General features: G+C 41.6%; 1 protein-coding gene across 1 annotated transcript in view; it reads right to left on the bottom strand.

Moving 5' to 3' along the window:
- Window positions 1–19,966, bottom strand: part of cdh8 (cadherin 8) — a 99,033-nt gene that overhangs the window by 13,236 nt on the left and 65,831 nt on the right. Inside the window, exons 5-7 of the mRNA XM_014126498.3 lie at window positions 13,414–13,581; window positions 13,019–13,206; window positions 8,997–9,244 (exon numbers count right to left, since the gene is read on the bottom strand). Of these exons, the coding sequence (XP_013981973.1) occupies window positions 8,997–9,244; window positions 13,019–13,206; window positions 13,414–13,581 (604 nt within the window). The remainder of the gene's footprint in view (window positions 1–8,996; window positions 9,245–13,018; window positions 13,207–13,413; window positions 13,582–19,966) is intronic.

The raw sequence follows: 19,966 nt of genomic DNA, 5'->3' as shown, positions 1-19,966 counted from the left end.
GCTAACAATGTTCAGCCTATAACCTCTGCGATGGTCACAACATTGCTTATTATCACTCCATAGAGATGGACTCTATCCAAAAGCATTGTATGTCAATGATAACATTTGTCTGGGCATAAAAACAGGATGAGACTTTCAATGGTTGTCTCTTCATGAGGTCTCTGAAAGACTACATACAAGTTCTATGATGACGCATTACCACATATTCAAAATTACACACAAATAATATAAATAGATAATGAATTGTTAGAAATGATTATGTTACTATAAGAAACTCAAGGAGATAAAATAGAAGACAGTACAGAATAGAAGTTACATTTTATAAAAGCAATACAATAAACTAAACTGTCAATGGCAATATTGTATGTCATGTCAGGTGAAAAGTAAATTGACATTCAGGTACATTATATATCTGACACATTGTGAAAACATACAGTGAAAATGCCTTGACTTAAAGAAACAGTGCAGTTTCCACACTAGAGGTCAAAATAACACAGAAATTGTGAAAATTATGAAAATGCCCTTATAGTGTAACAGCTCTTGAAGAAATAAAACAAAGGTCTACAATTGTATTTGCATACACTACCTGTCAAAAGATTTACAACACCTACTCATTCAAGGGTTTATATTTATTTGTACTATTTTCTACATTGTAGAATACTAGTGAAGAATTCAACTATGAAATAGCACATATGGAATCACGTAGTAACCAAAAAAGTGTTAAAGAAATCAAAATATATTTTAGATTTGAGATTCTTCTATTAGCCACCCTTTGCCTTGATGGCAGCTTTGCACACTTTTGGCATACAGTTGAAGTCGGAGGTTTACATACACTTAGGTTGGAGTCATTAAAACTTGTTTTTCAACCACTCCACAAATTTCTTGTTAACAAACTATAGTTTTGGTAAGTTGGTCAGGATGTCTACTTTGTTCATGACACAAGTAATTTTTCCAACAATTGTTTACAGACAGATTATTTCACTTAAAATTCACTCTATCACAATTCCAGTGGGTCAGAAATTTACATACACTAAGTTGACTGTGCCTTTAACCTCTCTTGGGTAGGGGACAGTATTTTCACATCCGGATGAAAAGCGTGCACAAAGTAAACTGCCTGTTACTCAGGCCCAGAAGCTAGGATATGCATATAGATTTGGATAGAAAACACTCTAAAGTTTCTAAAACTGTTAAAATTATGTCTGTGAGTATAACAGAACTGATATGGCAGGCGAAACCCCGAGGACAAATCATCCCCCCCCCAAAAAAATTCAGCCTACCACTGTTTTCAATGGCTGTCATTTTTATTATAAGGAGAAATCCTCCCAGATTGCAGTTCCTAGGGCTTCCACTAGATGTCAACAGTCTTGAGAAAGAGTTTCATGCTGATTTTTGGAAAAATGAGCCAGAAATTGTAGTTTTTCGAGGTGGCTCCCATTTTGGCTGTAGTGTTTCCAAGTGCGTGTAAGAGAGTGCGTTCTTTGGTATTTTTCTCCGGTAAAGACAATAACGATTCTCCATCTTAAATTTGATCATTTATTTACGTATTAGGGTACCTAAGGTTTGATTATAAACGTTGTTTGACTTGTTTGGAAAAGTTTATTAGTAACATTTGGGATTCATTTTGTATGCATTTTGATGGAGGGAAACTGGATGGATTATTGACTGAAGCGCACCAGCTAAACTTAGTTTTTATGGATATAAAGAAGGACATTATCGAACAAAAGGACCATTTGTGATGTATCTGGGACCTTTTGGAGTGACAACAGAAGAAGATCATCAAAGGTAAGGCATTTATTATATCGCTATTTCTGACTTTCGTGGCGCACCTACCTGGTTGAAATATGTTTTTCATGCTTTTGTATGCGGGACGCTGTCCTCAGATAATCCCATGGTGTGCTTTCGCCGTAAAGCCTTTTTGAAATCTGAGGCTGGATTAACAAGAAGTTAAGCTTTATTTTGATGGAATACACTTGTGATTTTATGAAAGTTAAATATTTATAATTCTGTAGTTTGAATATCGCACTCTGCAATTTCACCGGATGTTGGCCAGGTGGGACGCTAACGTCCAACCTGCCCATAAGAAGTTAAACAGCTTGGAAAATTCCAGAAAATGATGTCATGGCTTTAGAAGCTTCTGATAGGCTAATTGACATAATTTGAGTCAATTGGAGGTGTACCTATGGATGTATTTCAAGGCCTACCTTCAAACTCAGTACCTCTTTGCTTGACATCATGGGAAAATGAAAAGAAATCAGCCAAGACCTCAGAAAAAAATGGTAGACCTCCAAAAGTCTGGTTCATCCTTGGAAGCAATTTCCAAATGCCTGAAGGTACCACGTTCATCTGTACAAACAATAGTACGCAGGTATAAACACCATGGGACCACGCAGCCGTCTTACCGCTCAGGAAGGAGACACGTTCTGTCTCCTAGAGATGAGCGTGCTTTGGTGCGAAAAGTGCAAATCAATCCCAGAACAACGGCAAAGGACCTTGTGAAGTTGCTGGAGGAAACAGGTACAAAAGTATCTATATCCACAGTAAAATGAGTCCTATATCGATATAACCTGAAAGGCCGCTCATCAAGGAAGAAGCTACTGCTCCAAAACCGCAATAAAAAAGCCATACTACAGTTTGCAACTGCACATGGGGACAAAGATCGTACTTTTTGGAGAAATGTCCTCTGGTCTGATGAAACAAAAATAGAACTGTTTGGTCATAATGACCATCGTTATGTTTGGAGGAAAAAGGGGGAGGATTGCAAGCCGAAGAACACCATCCCAACCGTGATGCACGGGGGTGGCAGCATCATGTTGTGGGGGTGCTTTGCTGCAGGAGGGACTGGTGCACTTCACAAAATAGATAACATCATGAGGATGGAAAATGATGTGGATATATTGAAGCAACATCTCAAGACATCAGTCAGGAAGTTAAAGCTTGGTCGCAAATGGGTCTTCCAAATGGACAATGACCCCAAGCATACTTCCAAAGTTGTGGCAAAATGGCTTAAGGGCAACAAAGTCAAGGTATTGGAGTGGCCATCACAATGCCCTGACATCAATCCTATAGAAAATTTGTGGGCAGGCTTGAAAAAGCGTGTGCAAGAGGCCTACAAACCTGACTCAGTTACACCTGCTCTGTCAGGAGGAATGGGCCAAAATTCACCCAACTTATTATGGGAAGCTTGTGGAAGGCTACCCGAAACATTTGACCCAAGTTAAACAAGTTAAAGGCAATGCTACCAAATACTAATTGAGTGTATGTAAACTTCTGACCCACTGGTCAAGACTCATGAAAAGCTGAGTTTAAATGTATTTGTCTAAGGTGTATGTAAACTTCCGACTTCAACTATACATACAGATAAATACATACATATACACATACATACAAATATATATATACAGTATCTCACAAAAGTGAGTACACCCATCACATTTTTGTAAATATTTGAGTATATCTTTTCATGTGACAACACTGAAGAAATTACACTTTGCTACAATGTAAAGTAGTGAGTGTACAGCTTGTATAACAGTGTAAATTTGCTGTCCCCTCAAAATAACACAACACACAGCCATTAATGTCTAAAAGGCTGGCAACAAAAGTGAGTACACCCCTAAGTGAAAATATCCAAATTGGGCCCAAAGTGTCAACATTTTGTGTGGCCACCATCATTTTCCAGCACTGCCTTAACCCTCTTGGGCATGGAGTTCACCAAAGCTTCATAGGTTGCCACTGGAGTCCTCTTCCACTCCTCCATGACGACATCACGGAGCTGGTGGATGTTAGAGACCTTGCACTCCTCCACCTTCCGTTTGAGGATACCCCACAGATGCTCAATAGGGTTTAGGTCTGGAGACATGCTTGGCCAGTCCATCACATTTACCCTCAGCTTCTTTAGCAAGGCAGTGGTCGTCTTGGAGGTGTGTTTGGGGTCGTTTTCATGTTGGAATACTGCCCTGTGGCCCAGTCTCCGAAGTGAGGGGATCATGCTCTGCTTCAGTATGTCACAGTACATTTTGGTATTCATGGTTCCCTCAATGAACTGCAGCGCCCCAGTGCCGGCAGCACTCATGCAGCCCCAGACCATGACACTCCCACCACAATGCTTGACTGTAGGCAAGACACACTTGTCTTTGAACTCCTCACCTGGTTGCCGCCACACACGCTTGACACCATCTGAACCAAATAAGTTTATCTTGGTCTCATCAGACCACAGGACATGGTTCCAGTAATCCATGTCCTTAGTCTGCTTGTCTTCAGCAAACTGTTTGTGGGCTTTCTTGTGCATCATCTTTAGAAGAGGCTTCCTTCTGGGACGACAGCCATGCAGACCAATTTGATGCAGTGTGCGGCGTATGGTCTGAGCACTGACAGGCTGACCCCCCACCCCTTCAACCTCTGCAGCAATGCTGGCAGCACTCATACGTCTATTTCCCAAAGACAACCTCTGGAAATGACGCTGAGCACGTGCACTCAACTTCTTTGGTCGACCATGGCGAGGCCTGTTCTGAGTGGAACCTGTCCTGTTAAACCGCTGTATGGTCTTGGCCACCGTGCTGCAGCTCAGTTTCAGGGTCTTGGCAATCTTCTTATAGCCCAGGCCATCTTTATGTAGAGCAACAATTCTTTTTTTCAGATCCTCAGAGAGTTCTTTGCCATGAGGTGCCATGTTGAACTTCCAGTGACCAGTCAGTATGAGGGAGTGTGAGAACGATGACACCAAATTTAACACACCTGCTCCCCATTCTCACCTGAGACCTTGTAACACTAACGAGTCACATGACACCGGGGAGGGAAAATGGCTAATTGGGCCCAATTTGGACATTTTCACTTAGGGGTGTACTCACTTTTGTTGCCAGCGGTTTAGACATTAATGGCTGTGTGTTGAGTTATTTTAAGGGGACAGCAAATTTACACTGTTATACAAGCTGTACACTCACTACTTTACATTGTAGCAAAGTGTCATTTCTTCAGTGTTGTCACATGAAAATATATACTCAAATATTTACAAAAATGTGAGGGGTGTACTCACTTTTGTGAGATACAATATATATATACATATTTTTTTAAATATATTTTCCTTTATTAATTTCTAACCCCACCACCCCTCCCCTAATTGGAGTAAATTAGTGAACAACAACGCTTAGGCCTCTACTTCCAGCTTATACATACTATATACATTTTATAGACACAATCTATTTTACAATAGTTCTATTTTGTTTGTTTTTACTTCTGTCATTCCTCTACCCTCAACCGCTCCCATCTATTTCTGATGTCCATCCGGTTTGATTTCTATTTGTCATATCTTTCACAAAAGTTCTTAACCCATATATGTTTTACGGACACAGTATGATTTACATTAGTTGTCTTGTTATTATTTGTTGTTATTAGTCATCTATTGTATTTCATGAACATGTGTACATGTAAACAATAGCAGCCCATCCACTTAGCTAGATGTGGCTTGGGAGTGGTTATACCATTTCCTTCACATGACCCATCAATTTAGACAAGTGTGTTGGGTAAGTGTCATTAATAATGATAAAATACTTTTATCTGGACACTTTCTGTTTTTGATATTGCTACTATACAAGTAACCACTTCACTGTATCGTTCACACCTTCTGTAATCCTGTGCATGTGACAAATAAACGTAGATATGATTTGATATAGGGTGTGTTTACCACATGGCTTGACATGTGAATCCTTAAAGAGATGGGTGGGGCTAATGCTTAAGAGGGTGTGAACGATGCTGAATTGGTGCAGACAAAGAAGAGCTCTCCAGTAGTGTACCAAAACATTCAAGGAACATTTTCTCAAAAGTGGGGTACAAGTTTATCAACTTTCAAAGCAGAGTTATTTTCCCATTGTTCCTCAACTGCAGTGTATGATATAACATTTTCTAGCTCTGAGTCTCTGCTTTTACCCAATGTAACAAACACAATTTCAAAAGTTGCTACATAAGACTAAATCAAGGCGGTCGGTCACATTTTTACTCCTGAACTTATTTAGGCTTGCCATAACAAAGGCGTTGAACACTTATTGACTCAAGACATTTCAGCTTTTCATTTTTAAAATAATTCGTCAACATTTCTAAAAACATAACTCCACTTTGACATTATGTATTATATATTGTGTGTAGGCCAGTGACACAAAATCTCAATTTAATTCATTTTAAATTCAGGTCGTAACACAACAAAATGTGGAAAAAGTCAAGGGGTGTCAATAGTTTCTAAAGGTGCTGTAGCCACAATTGGCTTAAAAAGTCAAACGTAACACAATATCTGCCTATTTAATTCCATCAATATTGCCCCTGTATATCTGTTAGACATAAGGATATCTGTCTTTTGGGTAGACAGAAAGAGTTCCCCCAAAACCTTCTCAATGAAATGTTAGAAAGTAAACTAGAAAGTAGGCTTAATTATTAAGAATTATTTCATGACTACTTCTATCAATCACGTGTCATGACATAATGCAGCAGCAAAAACATCACTTGACCAGCACATTCCTCTCCTCTAAAGGGGTATTACATTCAAAAAGTATCTTCTGACGTGAATTAAGCATTGACATGGACTCACAACATCCAATTTCATTGTTTCTCTATGAATAATTGTAATATTTAGAGTGAAAAACTGAAAAAAATCCCAAACCAGGTAAATTAAAAGTGAGAAAATGGAATTCGGGAAAATACCAAGAGTGTCTATTTGAAAGCTAGGAAAATGTTTTATGTTTCATAATTTCAAAGTAGCTCTCATGCTTGAAAAGGTTAAAGGCCCCTGGTCTAGACGATCCTATCTGCCAATCAGGGCAGTGTATGTCCCTATATTAACATTTGTGTCAACACAACACAATCAGACTGAGCATTTCAATGGCGGCTCATGGAAACAAATAATAACAAATATTTTGGGAATTATTTTCATGAAATAAACACACATAGTGATTTATTAGAAATTAAATAAAATGACTGCATGGGGGCTTTAAAGGTACAGTACATTCATTTACATTTACATTTAAGTCATTTAGCAGACGCTCTTATCCAGAGCGACTTACAAATTGGTGCATTCACCTTATAATATCCAGTGGAACAACCACTTTACAATAGTGCATCTAAATCTTTTAAGGGGGGGGGTTAGAAGGATTACTTTATCCTATCCCAGGTATTCCTTGAAGAGGTGGGGTTTCAGGTGTCTCCGGAAGGTGGTGATTGACTCCGCTGTCCTGGCGTCGTGAGGGAGCTTGTTCCACCATTGGGGTGCCAGAGCAGCGAACAGTTTTGACTGGGCTGAGCGGGAACTGTGCTTCCTCAGAGGTAGGGAGGCGAGCAGGCCAGAGGTGGATGAACGGAGTGCCCTTGTTTGGGTGTAGGGCCTGATCAGAGCCTGAAGGTACGGAGGTGCCGTTCCCTTCACAGCTCCGTAGGCAAGCACCATGGTCTTGTAGGGGATGCGAGCTTCAACAGGAAGCCAGTGGAGAGAGCGGAGGAGCGGGGTGACGTGAGAGAACTTGGGAAGGTTGAACACCAGACGGGCTGCGGCGTTCTGGATGAGTTGTAGGGGTTTAATGGCACAGGCAGGGAGCCCAGCCAACAGCGAGTTGCAAACATTCAAACATTCAAATCAAATCAAATCACATTTTATTTGTCACGTGCTGAATACAACAGGTGTGGACCTTACAGTGAAATGCTTACTGATGAGCCCTTAACCAACAATGCAGTTTTAAGAAAATACCTAAAAATAGTAAGATTACATCTTGCAGTGGAGCAATTTATCAGTATTGAGAAACAACACAAGATGGCATGAAGATCTCAAGCTGTGTAGGAGCCATTCCCTTCCTGCCCCTAAACAGAATGGCTTTACTGTTGAATGCCTTCACTGACATTGGCAGACATGGGAAGCAATGTGACATTAACCACTTACGTGCAGAAAATAATTCATTTTTATCCAGCTCCAAACTCTTACAGCCTCTAAGTAGGTTCCGTAAAGCTTCCTTTAACTCTGATTGCTTGAAAGCTTTCGGACAGCCTTACATACACTGGCATAATATCCTTCAGCTTCAATTCACTTATCGAAATGTGTAATCTTATCCACAAAATAGTAAATACATAAAGTGCTCTTTCATTTAAAACAGAAAACAAGGAATCTGAAATATGCTTTCAATGAGAAAGTCATGAGTAAAAAAACAACCTAATACATTTTTACACTGAAAAATATGATTCCCAAATGCCAGTCTGACATGTCAATATAGTACAATGTAGTACCGTTTATGACAATTATTTTGATCACTTGGATAGACATGTTCACATAAAAATGAAATTGGGCAGTGCTTATCACACATAGATCAGCAGCATAATATTATACCACATGTCAATAAATATGCACAGCACAGCACAGTGATAATGAAAAACGTAGTGAAAGTGCAACATAAAAGAGCATTGGGGTCACAGAAGAAGAACTAAAGAGACACCCAAACATGAGAACAGGTTACAATATCTTGGTATGCTTATTTGAAATGTTTTATGAAGATGGAACCAGGTTGAACTCCCCTGCTTTGGCAATAGCCAAATAATGATTACCAGCTTGCACTCTGTTCACCATGAAATTACACAACCTGTTGAGTGTTGTCCGGGGAACGCGGCAAGTCACCGGAGAATTAATGAAATGCCGGGGTGGATGGAGAGAAATTGCCTGTATAACCTATACAAGGTGCCCTTGTGGTATTTTCAAGAATAAGTCACACAACTGAAATGCAGCAGGCAAAGTCATCACGAAGAGAAGTCTCCCTGTGCTGTACTTTCAAGTTTACCACATTGTGGTCCTTAGGAAACCAGGGCAGCCGTCGCCTCACATTTCACCTCCAAAGGAACATGCACAGAGCAAGTGGCAAGGCTATGTTTTTAAATACATATGATTCCATGGCACACTGCAGTCCTTATATGGGTGTGTAAACAATAAGGTAAACAAGTTTTTGGTGAAACGAGGTTGTGAATAACATCTTGTTTCTTACCTGACCAGACTGCCAGTGACATCAGGATCGCGGGCTGTGACCGTTCCTACAACCGTGTTGATGGGGGCATTCTCATCCACCTGCAGGACAAATGTGGGCTTGGAGAAGACAGGGGGTTCATCTGAATCTTCCACTGCAATCTTCACCGTGGCTGTATCCTTGAAGGGGGCGCCGCTGTTGGGATCAAATCGAATGTTGGCCGCCTCCACCTTCAGTGTATATGACTTTTTAGTCTCGAAGTTCAGAGGCTGTACAGAATGACAGAAACACATGCCTTTCACTGATGTCCAAAGCAACAGGGAAAAATGCACCCGATGTGGATGGAGAAGAGTCTGAAGCATTTCTGAGTTGAAATTCAACAGTGTGATCTCTGATCCTATCAAAACATGTAGGGAAATAATCCAAGCACAGGGTGGAACAACATTTGTAATTATTAGCAATAACCACAATCTCACCTCAAGTAATCCATGTGTTGGCAATTTGTTTTGTGACATCTGCTCTAGGATAGAATAAGGCTGTAAATAAAGTTAATCTAATCTGATATCACACCGATCTGGTTCAAATGTGTTAGGCAATAAAGAAAATAATGTTATTTGTAGGTTTGTGCTACCTGAAAATATAATTTTGTGGCCGTGCATTACCATGACGATAACACTGTTATAAGATTATTGCCGGCAATCATTTGAAGGATAGCAATTATTGAGGCATTATCATCACATGAATAGAAATTGATGTGTATTCAGGAATTCTAACACAACAATGCAATTTCCTAGGGAGAATTGCATACCTACTGTATGTGTACTTCAGTGAGAAGAAACATACCCCTTAAATAACAGTTGGTCTCATTCCTATTTCACAAGGACATTGAGAAACAGTCCAGTACTTTTTTACACATGCTCGTCATTGAATATTTGCAACATGTAAAAACATTGCAATTTAAGTCTCTGGCGTCTCTGCAGCCATCCCAGATTTTCACAATTGTATTTTGAATCACCTCTGGCCACTCTTATATACTATTTTGAATGACCTCTGGCCACTCTTATATACTATTTTGAATCACCTCTGGCCACTCTTATATACTATTTTGAATGACCTCTGGCCACTCTTATATACTATTTTGAATCACCTCTGGCCACTCTTATATACTATTTTGAATCACCTCTGGCCACTCTTATATACTATTTTGAATCACCTCTGGCCACTCTTATAATAATAGAATAATGGGATCAAGTCATTCCACACTCCAAAACCAGGATTTATAGGCAAATCAAAACTGGGCCTTGCCGCTTGAGGGGATGTGAGTTGGCTTTGGGAATGAGAGGGGTTCACAGAGGGATCAAAAAATGTATTCCAGCTTTTCACAAAAAAAATAAAAAGAATCCAGTGGTCCCCTAGGCTGGGTTAGGCCAGTGTTGGGGCGGTGCCGGCAGCAGGCCCAGCTGTGAGAGAAAAGCAGCTGGGGACGGGGACTGACAGGGGGCTTTGAAGTCCACACGTCTGGCATCAGAGCACCCGTATGGAGAGGGCCCTGCAGCCCATTCTGCCGCGGTCTGAGAAGCTATTTGGACCATTTTCATTATTAACCGCTCTTCCGCTCTCTCCACCTCCCCACCTTCTTCTCCTCCTCCTCCTCCTCCTCTATGTTGAGAGGAGTGAACAGCTGGACCAAGAGCAAACATTGGTTTCAAAGGATTCCAGCCTAATGCCAAGTATAAAGGAGCCCAGGGCTAGAAGTGGACAGGGGTCAATTGTCAGAATTACACCACAGACAAAGAATGGAATACCACAATAGTTAAACTAACTATTCAGCACTATTTCCTGATCACCTCTATTCTGTTTTTGTATTTGATTTACAACAACAATTAACAAGTCAGACTCCTTACTGCATTGCAGCTATAATTGTACTTTTAAAATGTAATGCATAATTGACCAAATCTTATAACAAAGCAGTATGTATTTTTTTTCTTCCTCTTAAAACTGTATGATTGTTTCAACAAGCGACTCTACCTCGACAGTTTTACCTCAGAATAGAACTTTGACAATAGTATTCATGTTCTCATCCTCTCAAATAATCCTCAATGACATCTGACCTCTCCACTGAGTCAGCCATATTTCAATTGGCCCTCTATGCCACTCTGCCATTACTCATTGTTTTGGGGGAGTTCAATTCATGCAGCACTTGACTCTCTGTAATCCGGAGAGCAGCACTTTGGTTTTCATATTGATGGAACATATGCTTAGTGAAAGTGTCGGACCGGCTTGTGTTGCTACAGTATGTGCATATGAAGATGGGACAGCTTTTTCACTCCATTTTCCCCATGCTTGTCCCTTGCTGACATCCCCACCTCAGAGCCCTCTTGTGCCATGCTTCAAATTCCCATAAGTCTCAGCATAGGATCTGTATGTATACATATAGGCCATTTAGAGACATCAAAGTTCAGTGCTGACTGGTGGAGGAAGCAGAACTTCCCACTAACATTCCCTGATAGGCCTGAGGGGTGGAAGATAAAAAGCTTAAACCCAAAACAACAAAGCCACTTCTTAGTTTGTGCTTCTGAAGTCGTGTTTAGATCAATATTTTGTAACCTTGCCGCAAAGAATCTTTAATAATTTGCACTTTGTATTTTACAGTAGTTTACAGAACTATTTTTGTTGTTGGGAGTGTCGTGGTGCTATTTGCTCCATTTAATCCTTTGTTCTTCCACATCGGCTAAGAAAAACACCACAAGCTGGTGCAACAGGGCTCTGAAACCAAGATAATGTTGTTCAGAGAAAGGAACGGAAGCAGAAATACCAGTTCCGCTAAAGTAATCTGAACTTCACCATCTGGAGATGTGGAGGTGAGAAGAGAGTAGGCAGTTGATTTCCTGTTTTCACATGCAATCTCATCCATCATGCTATTAGCAATGCAGGCAACAGATTTCAAGCCAAGTATACCGGAATAAAGTGATGAGGCAGAGCCACAGCACTGCTGTCGCTGTGAAATACTAGAGGGAAGTATGTCAAAGGTCTTATTGATCATGTCTAGTTTGTTCTCAAGCTGTCTATTTTGTTTAGTAGAGTATAATCTATTCCAGGCAGATCATCAGAAAAAATATGATTTAATTTCATCCAATAGGAAGTCACAGTGGATGTCCTAACGTAATGTCATTTAGCATCCAAATGCAGTGACTTACAATCACGTTTGAATGATCTATAGCTCTAACTCCAGACATTAAACTAACCATGAGTCAAGACTTGAGCACACATCCATCACTCATGCATACACTTGAATACTTCAGGCCTGAAGTAGCTCCTTCTTCTATCATCGCAGTTCTACGGAAAAATGGTGACACTCCATATTGTTGTGTAATAGTAAATATTTAGATTGCTGGAGGCAAACATGCCATATAATTTGTTTTCCCTTTCGTACATTTAATCATCTACTGAATCAACAGTGTTCATTTGGTAGCTGTTTTTGATATAGTCTTACAGATCAATTCAATGGCGAAGGTGTATTAAGATGGAGGAATTCAGATATGATGTCTTTGTTTGCGCACTATCCACAGACTTTTTAAACTACGGCGTGTGACATGGTTCAATGTGCCTAGAAATCAGCACAATCACCTTTTTTATTTCTTAAAATTGCCACCGCCTTGGAGCTAGAATTGGGATCATGTATACTGTGCTAATGCCAATACAAAAAAATTGTAACAGAGTGCACTGTACAATACGGCTAACCTAGCAAATGAGACATTTGTGGTAAGTACAGTACATGGGGGGCCGCCATCTTTCTGCATCTTCGCCATTGAAACTGCTTTGCAGTATATATGTAGTACAACAGCATTTTTCCCCCATGGTCAATTTAAATTAAATCAGTCTAGATATACAGCTCTGACCTGTAGCCTGTATGAACGACCTTCCTCCTTTGATACCCCATCTTGCAACTAAATATTTGGTCCTTGTTTAAGTTGAAGCTGTTAAGGAAATCAAGTGGTTGTTGGTGGAATCCTAGAACAGAGCAGTTTGCGTCAGGTCCTTACCTTCTTTAGCCGAAGGATCCCCTCTTGAGTCTGGGCATCTGTAGTGATCTCAAAGACATCCCTCTCATCACCGTCAATGATGTTGTACGTTGATTTGGCGTTCTCTCCAATGTCCCTATCATTTGCCTTTACCTTGCCACCAGGTTTACCAATGCCAAGGTCCTCTGGGATCACAAACTCGTACAGACCTGAAGAATAGGACATCATGATTATTTCACCCTAACAGTAGATGTTGTATCCTTATCTATGCATCTATATAGCTAGTACAATTCTGATTATTTTGGAAATTCATGAAAAAAAACATTACACAGCAAAACAACAACAAATACATTCAGATTTACCAATGATGGGTTCTAACTATAGTATATGGAGAGAGAATTGGACATTTTGTTTACTTTTTGAGAACTTCGGCGGGTTATCGTTGACATCTGTTAGTGTGACAGTAACTGTTGTCGTCCCTGACAACCCTCCCATATGACCACCCATGTCTTTTGCTTGAATGACGACCAGGTACTCCTCTCGCATCTCTCGATCCATCCCATGTAAAGCAATTTTAATGATTGCTGAAAGCAAAAAAATTAACACCAAATGTATTGTTATTCCAAAAAATCAACATACACATAAATAAAAAGAATGGGGTATACAAAGGCATTCATAACGCTTGACATGATCGCTTCATTGCACCTTTAAGAGTGTTGCAGGATCGTTCATAGCAACCTTCTCTTAAACAGAGGTGTAATTTCTGACAGAATACCTGGAGATACGCTCTGATCCTGTGGATGGCATTGCAAATCAATGTCTTTGTTTGCTGGAGTGTTGTACTGCTGTCTGCAAGTAATTTGTGTTCTGATTGAATGGGAATTATGCTGTCCAGGTGCGTCATGCACCCCGAAAGTCTGAGGGGACACCAAGTACGTGAGGATGGCTGGTGGGTGGAGAATTTAGCATTTCTCAAACACCTGAAACAATTTTCTCCTGCAATCTAGAACCATAATTAATATGCTTAATTTTATGTAAAAAATATGTTTATTTATCTGCATATCTAAGCATACCTCTTGAGCTGTCCGTATCATCCTGACTGGTGTTCTTTAAAAAAATAAGCTAACTATGATTCTCTGCATCTCTGCTAAAAACTGGGTAAAAGATAGAAAGAAATGGGTCTTATTCAGTGTATTTAGTATTTTGCTTGCTTTTCTAAAGTCTACCAACCTTGCCAGCAGGCATGCCAGCTAAGAGAGTTAGACAAGCTAGCTGCTCTAACTTGATTGTGTAAGAACCGACGCTGATGAGAGAAGCAGGTATGGAGAGTTGAACATTTAATGTAGCACAGATATGGAACAGGACAGGAACAGCGTCAGAACCAGGTATACAAAGACAAACTAACATTAATGCAGAAGCGGGGAACAGAGCTGGGGAACAGACAGATACAGGGGAGGTAAAAACATGGGTGATTGAGTCCAGGTGAGTGTAATAAATCGCGGATGCGCGTGACGAGGGAAGCAGGTGTGTGAAATGATGGTGGCAGGAGTGCACAACGCAGGCGCCCTTGAGGCCCCAGGGAGGGAAAGCGGGAGCAGGCGTGACAGTACCCCCCCTAGGGGCGCCACCCGGCGTCCCACCTGGACGAACCTGAAGGGCCGGCCGAGGCATGGCCGCTGGACCAGCCAGCTGGGGTGTAGTAGCCCAAAGAACCGGCTGAGGCGTAAGTTCTTGGTGAACCGGCTGAGGCGTGGGATTCTGACGATCCAGTTGAAGCGTGCCAGCCTGACAATCCCGCTGGGACGTGGGAGCCTGGTGAGTCGGCTGAGGCATAGATGCCTGGCGAGCCGGCTGAGGCGTAACACCTTGGCGATCCGGCTGAGGCCTGACGTGGTATTGGGCGCCTGCCGAGCCAACCGGGGAAAGAAAACATCTCGAGCCAGCTAGGACGTGGAAGCCCGACGAGCTGGCTTAGGCACCCCCAGTTCCATCGGTTGCAGCCTTCGGACCCGACATCATCACCAACCGAAACGCCAGCACTCTTGAACCCCAGGGAGGGAGAGCGGGAGCAGGCGTGACAGATTGATAGCCTGAAATGGCTTCTTGATAGCTAGTTATGAGGTTGGGATATTTGGAACCTTTCTGGGTTGGCTAAAGCCAATTTCATCAAATTGCTAGGTAGGTAGTATTATTACAGAGAAGAGTAAATATACAGTACCAGTCTAAAGTTTGGACACACCTGCTCATTCAAGGTTTTTTCTTTATGTTGACTATTTTCTACATTGTAGAATAATAATGAAGACATCAAAACTATGAAATAACACATATGGAATCATGTAGTAACCAAAAAAGTGTTAAACAAATCAAAACATTTTTTTAGATTTTAGATTTCTTCAAAGTAGCCACCCTTTGCCTTGATGACAGCTTTAAACACTCTTGGCATTCTCTCAGCCAAATCAAACAGTGCAGTTCAAGAAGAGTTCACTTCTTTGGGCTCAACTCCCGTTAACGCCAAATTCAATTATTTATTTTTTTAATATTTAACTTTCATACATTCACAAGTGCAACACACCAAATTAAAGCTTAACTTAGCCACTGTGTCAGATTTCAAAAAGGCTTTATGGCAAAAGCAAACCATGCGATTATCTTAGGACAGCGCCCAGCATACCAACACATGAAAATCAGATTTCAACCCGCCAGGAGCAACACAAAAGTCAGAAATAACGATTTAATTCATGCCTTACCTTTGAAGAACTTCTTCTGTTGGCACTCCAATATGTCTCATAAACATCACAAATGGTCCTTTTGTTCGATTAATTCCGTTGTTATATCTCCAAAATGCCCAGCATGACTACAAAGTATCTAATAAATTACCTGTAAACACTGTCCAAACATTTGAAACAACTTTCCTAATACATCTTTAGGTATTTTTTAACATAAATAATCGATACAATTTAAGACGGGATAAACGGTGTTCAATACCGGATAAAAACAACGTGAAGCGCGTGACCTGGAGTGTGCATCAAAACATAAGAGTGCACTAGTCTGGACCCTCGTTCTGAACTGCCGTACTTCTTAATTTCTCTAAAGAAAAACATCAACCAATTTCTAAAGACTGTTGACATTGAGTGTAAGCGATAGGAACTGCAAGCAAGTGCCTTATAAATCTAGATACACATAGAACTCCCATTGAAAACACTGTCACCTCAACAACAACAAAAAATCCTGTATGGTTTGTCCTCTGGGTTTTGCCTGCCAAATAAGTTCTGTTATACTCACAGACATAATTTAACAGTTTTAGAAACTCCAGAGGGTTTTCTATCCAAATCTACCAATTATATGCATATCCTAGCTTCTGGGACTGAGTAACAGGCAGTTTACTTTGGGCACGTTTTTCATCCAGACGTCAAAATACTGCCCCCTAGCCGAAAGAAATTAAGAAAATATTTACCAAATAAGCTAAAGTAAAAAATTATAAAAGTAACACAATAAAATAACAATAACGAGGCTATTTACAGGGGGTACCATTACCGAGTCAATATGCGGGGGCACAGGTTAGTCGAGGTAATTTGTACATGTAGGTAAGGTTGAAGTGACAATGCAAAGATAATAAAAAGCGATCAGCAGCAGTGTACAAAACAAATGAGGGGGGTCAATGTAAATAGTCCGGTGGCCATTTGATTAATTGTTCAGCAGTCTTGTGGCTTGGGGGTAGAAGCTGTTAAGGAGCCATTTCGGTCCTAGACTTGGCGCTCCGGTACCTCTTGCAGTGTGGTAGCAGAGAAAACAGTCTATGACTTGGGTGACTGGAGTCTCTGACAATATTTTGGGCTTTCCTCTGACACCGCCTATTATGATGTCCTGGGTCATATGCACCAACCTCTGTAGCGCCTTACGGTCAGATGCAGAGCAGCTGCCATACCAGGTGATAATGCAACTGGTCAGGATGCTCTCAATGGTGCAGCTGTAGAAATTTTTGAGGATCTGGGGGCCCATGCCAAATCTGTTCAGTCTCCTAAGTGGGAAAAGGCGTTGTCGTGCCCTCTTCACGACTTTCTTGGTGTGGTTGACCAATGATAGTTGGAACTTGAAACTCTCGACCCGCTCCATGACCGCCCTGTCGATGTTAATGGGGGCCTGTTCGGCCCGCCTTTTCCTGTAGTCCATGATCAGCTCCTTTGTCTTGCTTACATTGAGGGAGAGGTTGTTGTCCTGGCATCACACTGCTAAGTCTCTGACTTCCTCCCTACAGGTTGTCTCATCGATGTTGGTAATCAGGCACACCACTGTTGTATCGTCGGCAAACTTAATGATGGTGTTGGAGTTGTGTTTGGCCAGACAGTTGTGGGTGAACAGGGCGTACAGGACAGGACTATATACACACCCCTGAGGGGCCCCAGTGTTGAGGATCAGTGTGGCAGACGTGTTGTTGCCTACCCTTACCACCTGGGGGAGGCCCATCAGGAAGTCCAGGATGCAGTTGCAGAGGGAGGTGTTTAGTCCCAGGGTCCTTAGCTTAGTGATGAGCTTTGTGGGCAGTGTGGTGTTGAACGCTGCGCTGTAGTCAATTAACAACATTCTCAAATAGGAGTTCCTTTTGTCCAGGTGGGAAAGAGCAGTGTGGAGTGCGATTGACATTGCGTCATCTGTGGATCTGTTGGAGCGGTATGCGAATTGGAGTGGGTCTAGGGTATCCGGGAGGATGCTATTGATGTGAGACATGACCAGCCTTTCAAAGCACTTCATGGCTACTGATGTGAGTGCTACGGAGCGCTAATCATTTAGGTTACCTTCGCTTCCTTGGGCACAGTGACTATGGTGGTCTGCTTGAAACAAGCAGGTATTACAATCAGGTAGAGGTTGAAAATGTCAGTGAAGACACTTGCCAGTTGGTCCGCGCATGCTTTGAGTACACGTCCTGGTAATCAGTCTGGCCCCGCAGCTTTGTGAATGTTGACCTGCTCACATCGGCTACCGAGAGCGTTATCACACAGTCGTCCAGAACAACTTGTGCTCTCATGCATGTTTCAGTGTTGCTTGCCTCAAAGCGAGCATAAAATGCATTTAGCTCGTCTGGTAGGCTTGCGTCACTGGGAAGCTCGCGTCTGGGTTCCCCTTGTAGTCCGTAATAGTTTTCAAGCCCTGCCACATCCGACGAGCCTCAGAGCCGGTGTAGCAGGATTCAATCTTAATCCTATATTGATGCTTTGCTTGTTTGTTGGTTCGTCTGTACCTACGGTCACTGTGGGGACGACGTCGTCAATGCACTTATTGAGGTGGTATACTCCTCAATACCATTGGATGAATCCCGGAACATATTCCAGTATGTGCTAGCAAAACAGTCCTGTAGCGTAGCAGCCGCGTTATCTGACCACTTCCGTACTGAGTAAGTTTCTGGGACTTCCTGCTTTAGTTTTTGCTTGTAAGCAGGAATCAGGAGGATAGAATTGTGGTCAGACTTGCCAGATGGAGGGCGAGGGAGAGCTTTGTATGCATCTCTGTGTGCTTTTCCAACAGCCTTGAAGGAGTTCCCACATATAATGAGCAATTGTTGGCTGCTTTTCCTTCACTCTGCTTTCCAACTCATCCCAAACCATCTCAATTGGGTCGAGATCAGGGGATTGTGGAGGCCAGGTCATCTGATGCAGCACTCCATCACTCTCCTTCTTGGTCAAATAGCCCTTACACAGCCTTGAGGTGTGTTTTGGGTCATTGTCCAGTTGAAAAACAAATGATAGTCCCACTAAGCGCAAACCAGATGGGATGGCATATCACCACATAATTCTGTTAATAAGTGTGCCTTGAATTCTAAATGAATCACAGACTGTCACCAGCAAAGCAACCCCACACCATCATACCTCCTCCATGCTTCACGGTGGGAACCACATATGCGGAGATCATCCGTTCACCTACTCTGCGTCTCACAAAGACACAGCGGTTGGACCCAAAAATCGCACATTTGGACTCCTTAGACCAAAGTACAGATTTCCATCGGTCTAATGTCCATTGCTCGTGTTTCTTGGCCCAAGCAAGTCTCTTCTTCTTATTGGTGTCCTTGAGTAGTGTTTATTTTGCAGCAATTTGACCATGAAGGCCTGATTCACACAGTCTCCTCTGATGTTGAGATGTGTCTGTTACTTGAACACTGTGAAGCATTTATTTGGGCTGCAATCTGAGGTGCAGTTAACTCTAATGAACTTATCCTCTGCAGCAGAGGCAATTCTGGGTCTTCCTTTCCTGTGGCAGTCCTCATGAGAGCCAGTTTCATCATAGCACTTGATGGTTTAAGAGACTGCACTAAAACGTTAAATGTTCTCCGCATTGACTGACCTTCGTGTCTTAAAGTAAAGATGGACTGTTGCTTCTCTTTTCTTATTTGAGCTGTTCTTGCCATAATATGAACTTGGTCTTTTACCAAATAGGGCTATCTTCTGTATACCCCCCCCCCCCCCCCCCCCCCCCCCACACCTTGTCACAACACAACTGATTGGCTCAAACGCATTAAGAAGGAAAGAAATTTCACAAATTAACTTTTAACAAGGCACACATGTTAATTGAAATGCTTTCCAGGTGACCATCTCATGAAGTTGGTTGAGAGAATGCCAAGAGAGTGCAAGGCTATCATCAAGGCAAAGAGAGGGTGGCTTCGTTCAAGAATCTCAAATATAAAATATATTTTGATTTGTGTAACACTGTTTTGGTTACTACATGATTGCATTTGTGTTATTTCCTATTTTGATGTCTTCCCTATTATTCTACGAATAGTAAAAATAAAGAAAAACCCCTGGATTGAGTAGGTGTGTCCAAACTTTTGACTGGTACTGTATATATAAAAAATATTGCACGCAGAATTAACCTTATTTGACTGCAGTGGCACGGTGCAAAAAATGAAGAGCTCAGGGCAAGGATAATCCGCTCAGAAAACAGAGGCCGGCAGGATAATCCAAAAAATAATCAACACTTAATAAA

Source organism: Salmo salar, chromosome 11 (assembly GCF_965601325.2).
Source record: "Salmo salar chromosome 11, fSalSal1, whole genome shotgun sequence".
Lineage (NCBI taxonomy): Eukaryota > Metazoa > Chordata > Actinopteri > Salmoniformes > Salmonidae > Salmo > Salmo salar.
The sequence above is the reverse complement of the archived record's forward strand: the minus strand, read 5'-3'. Positions and strand labels throughout refer to the sequence as shown.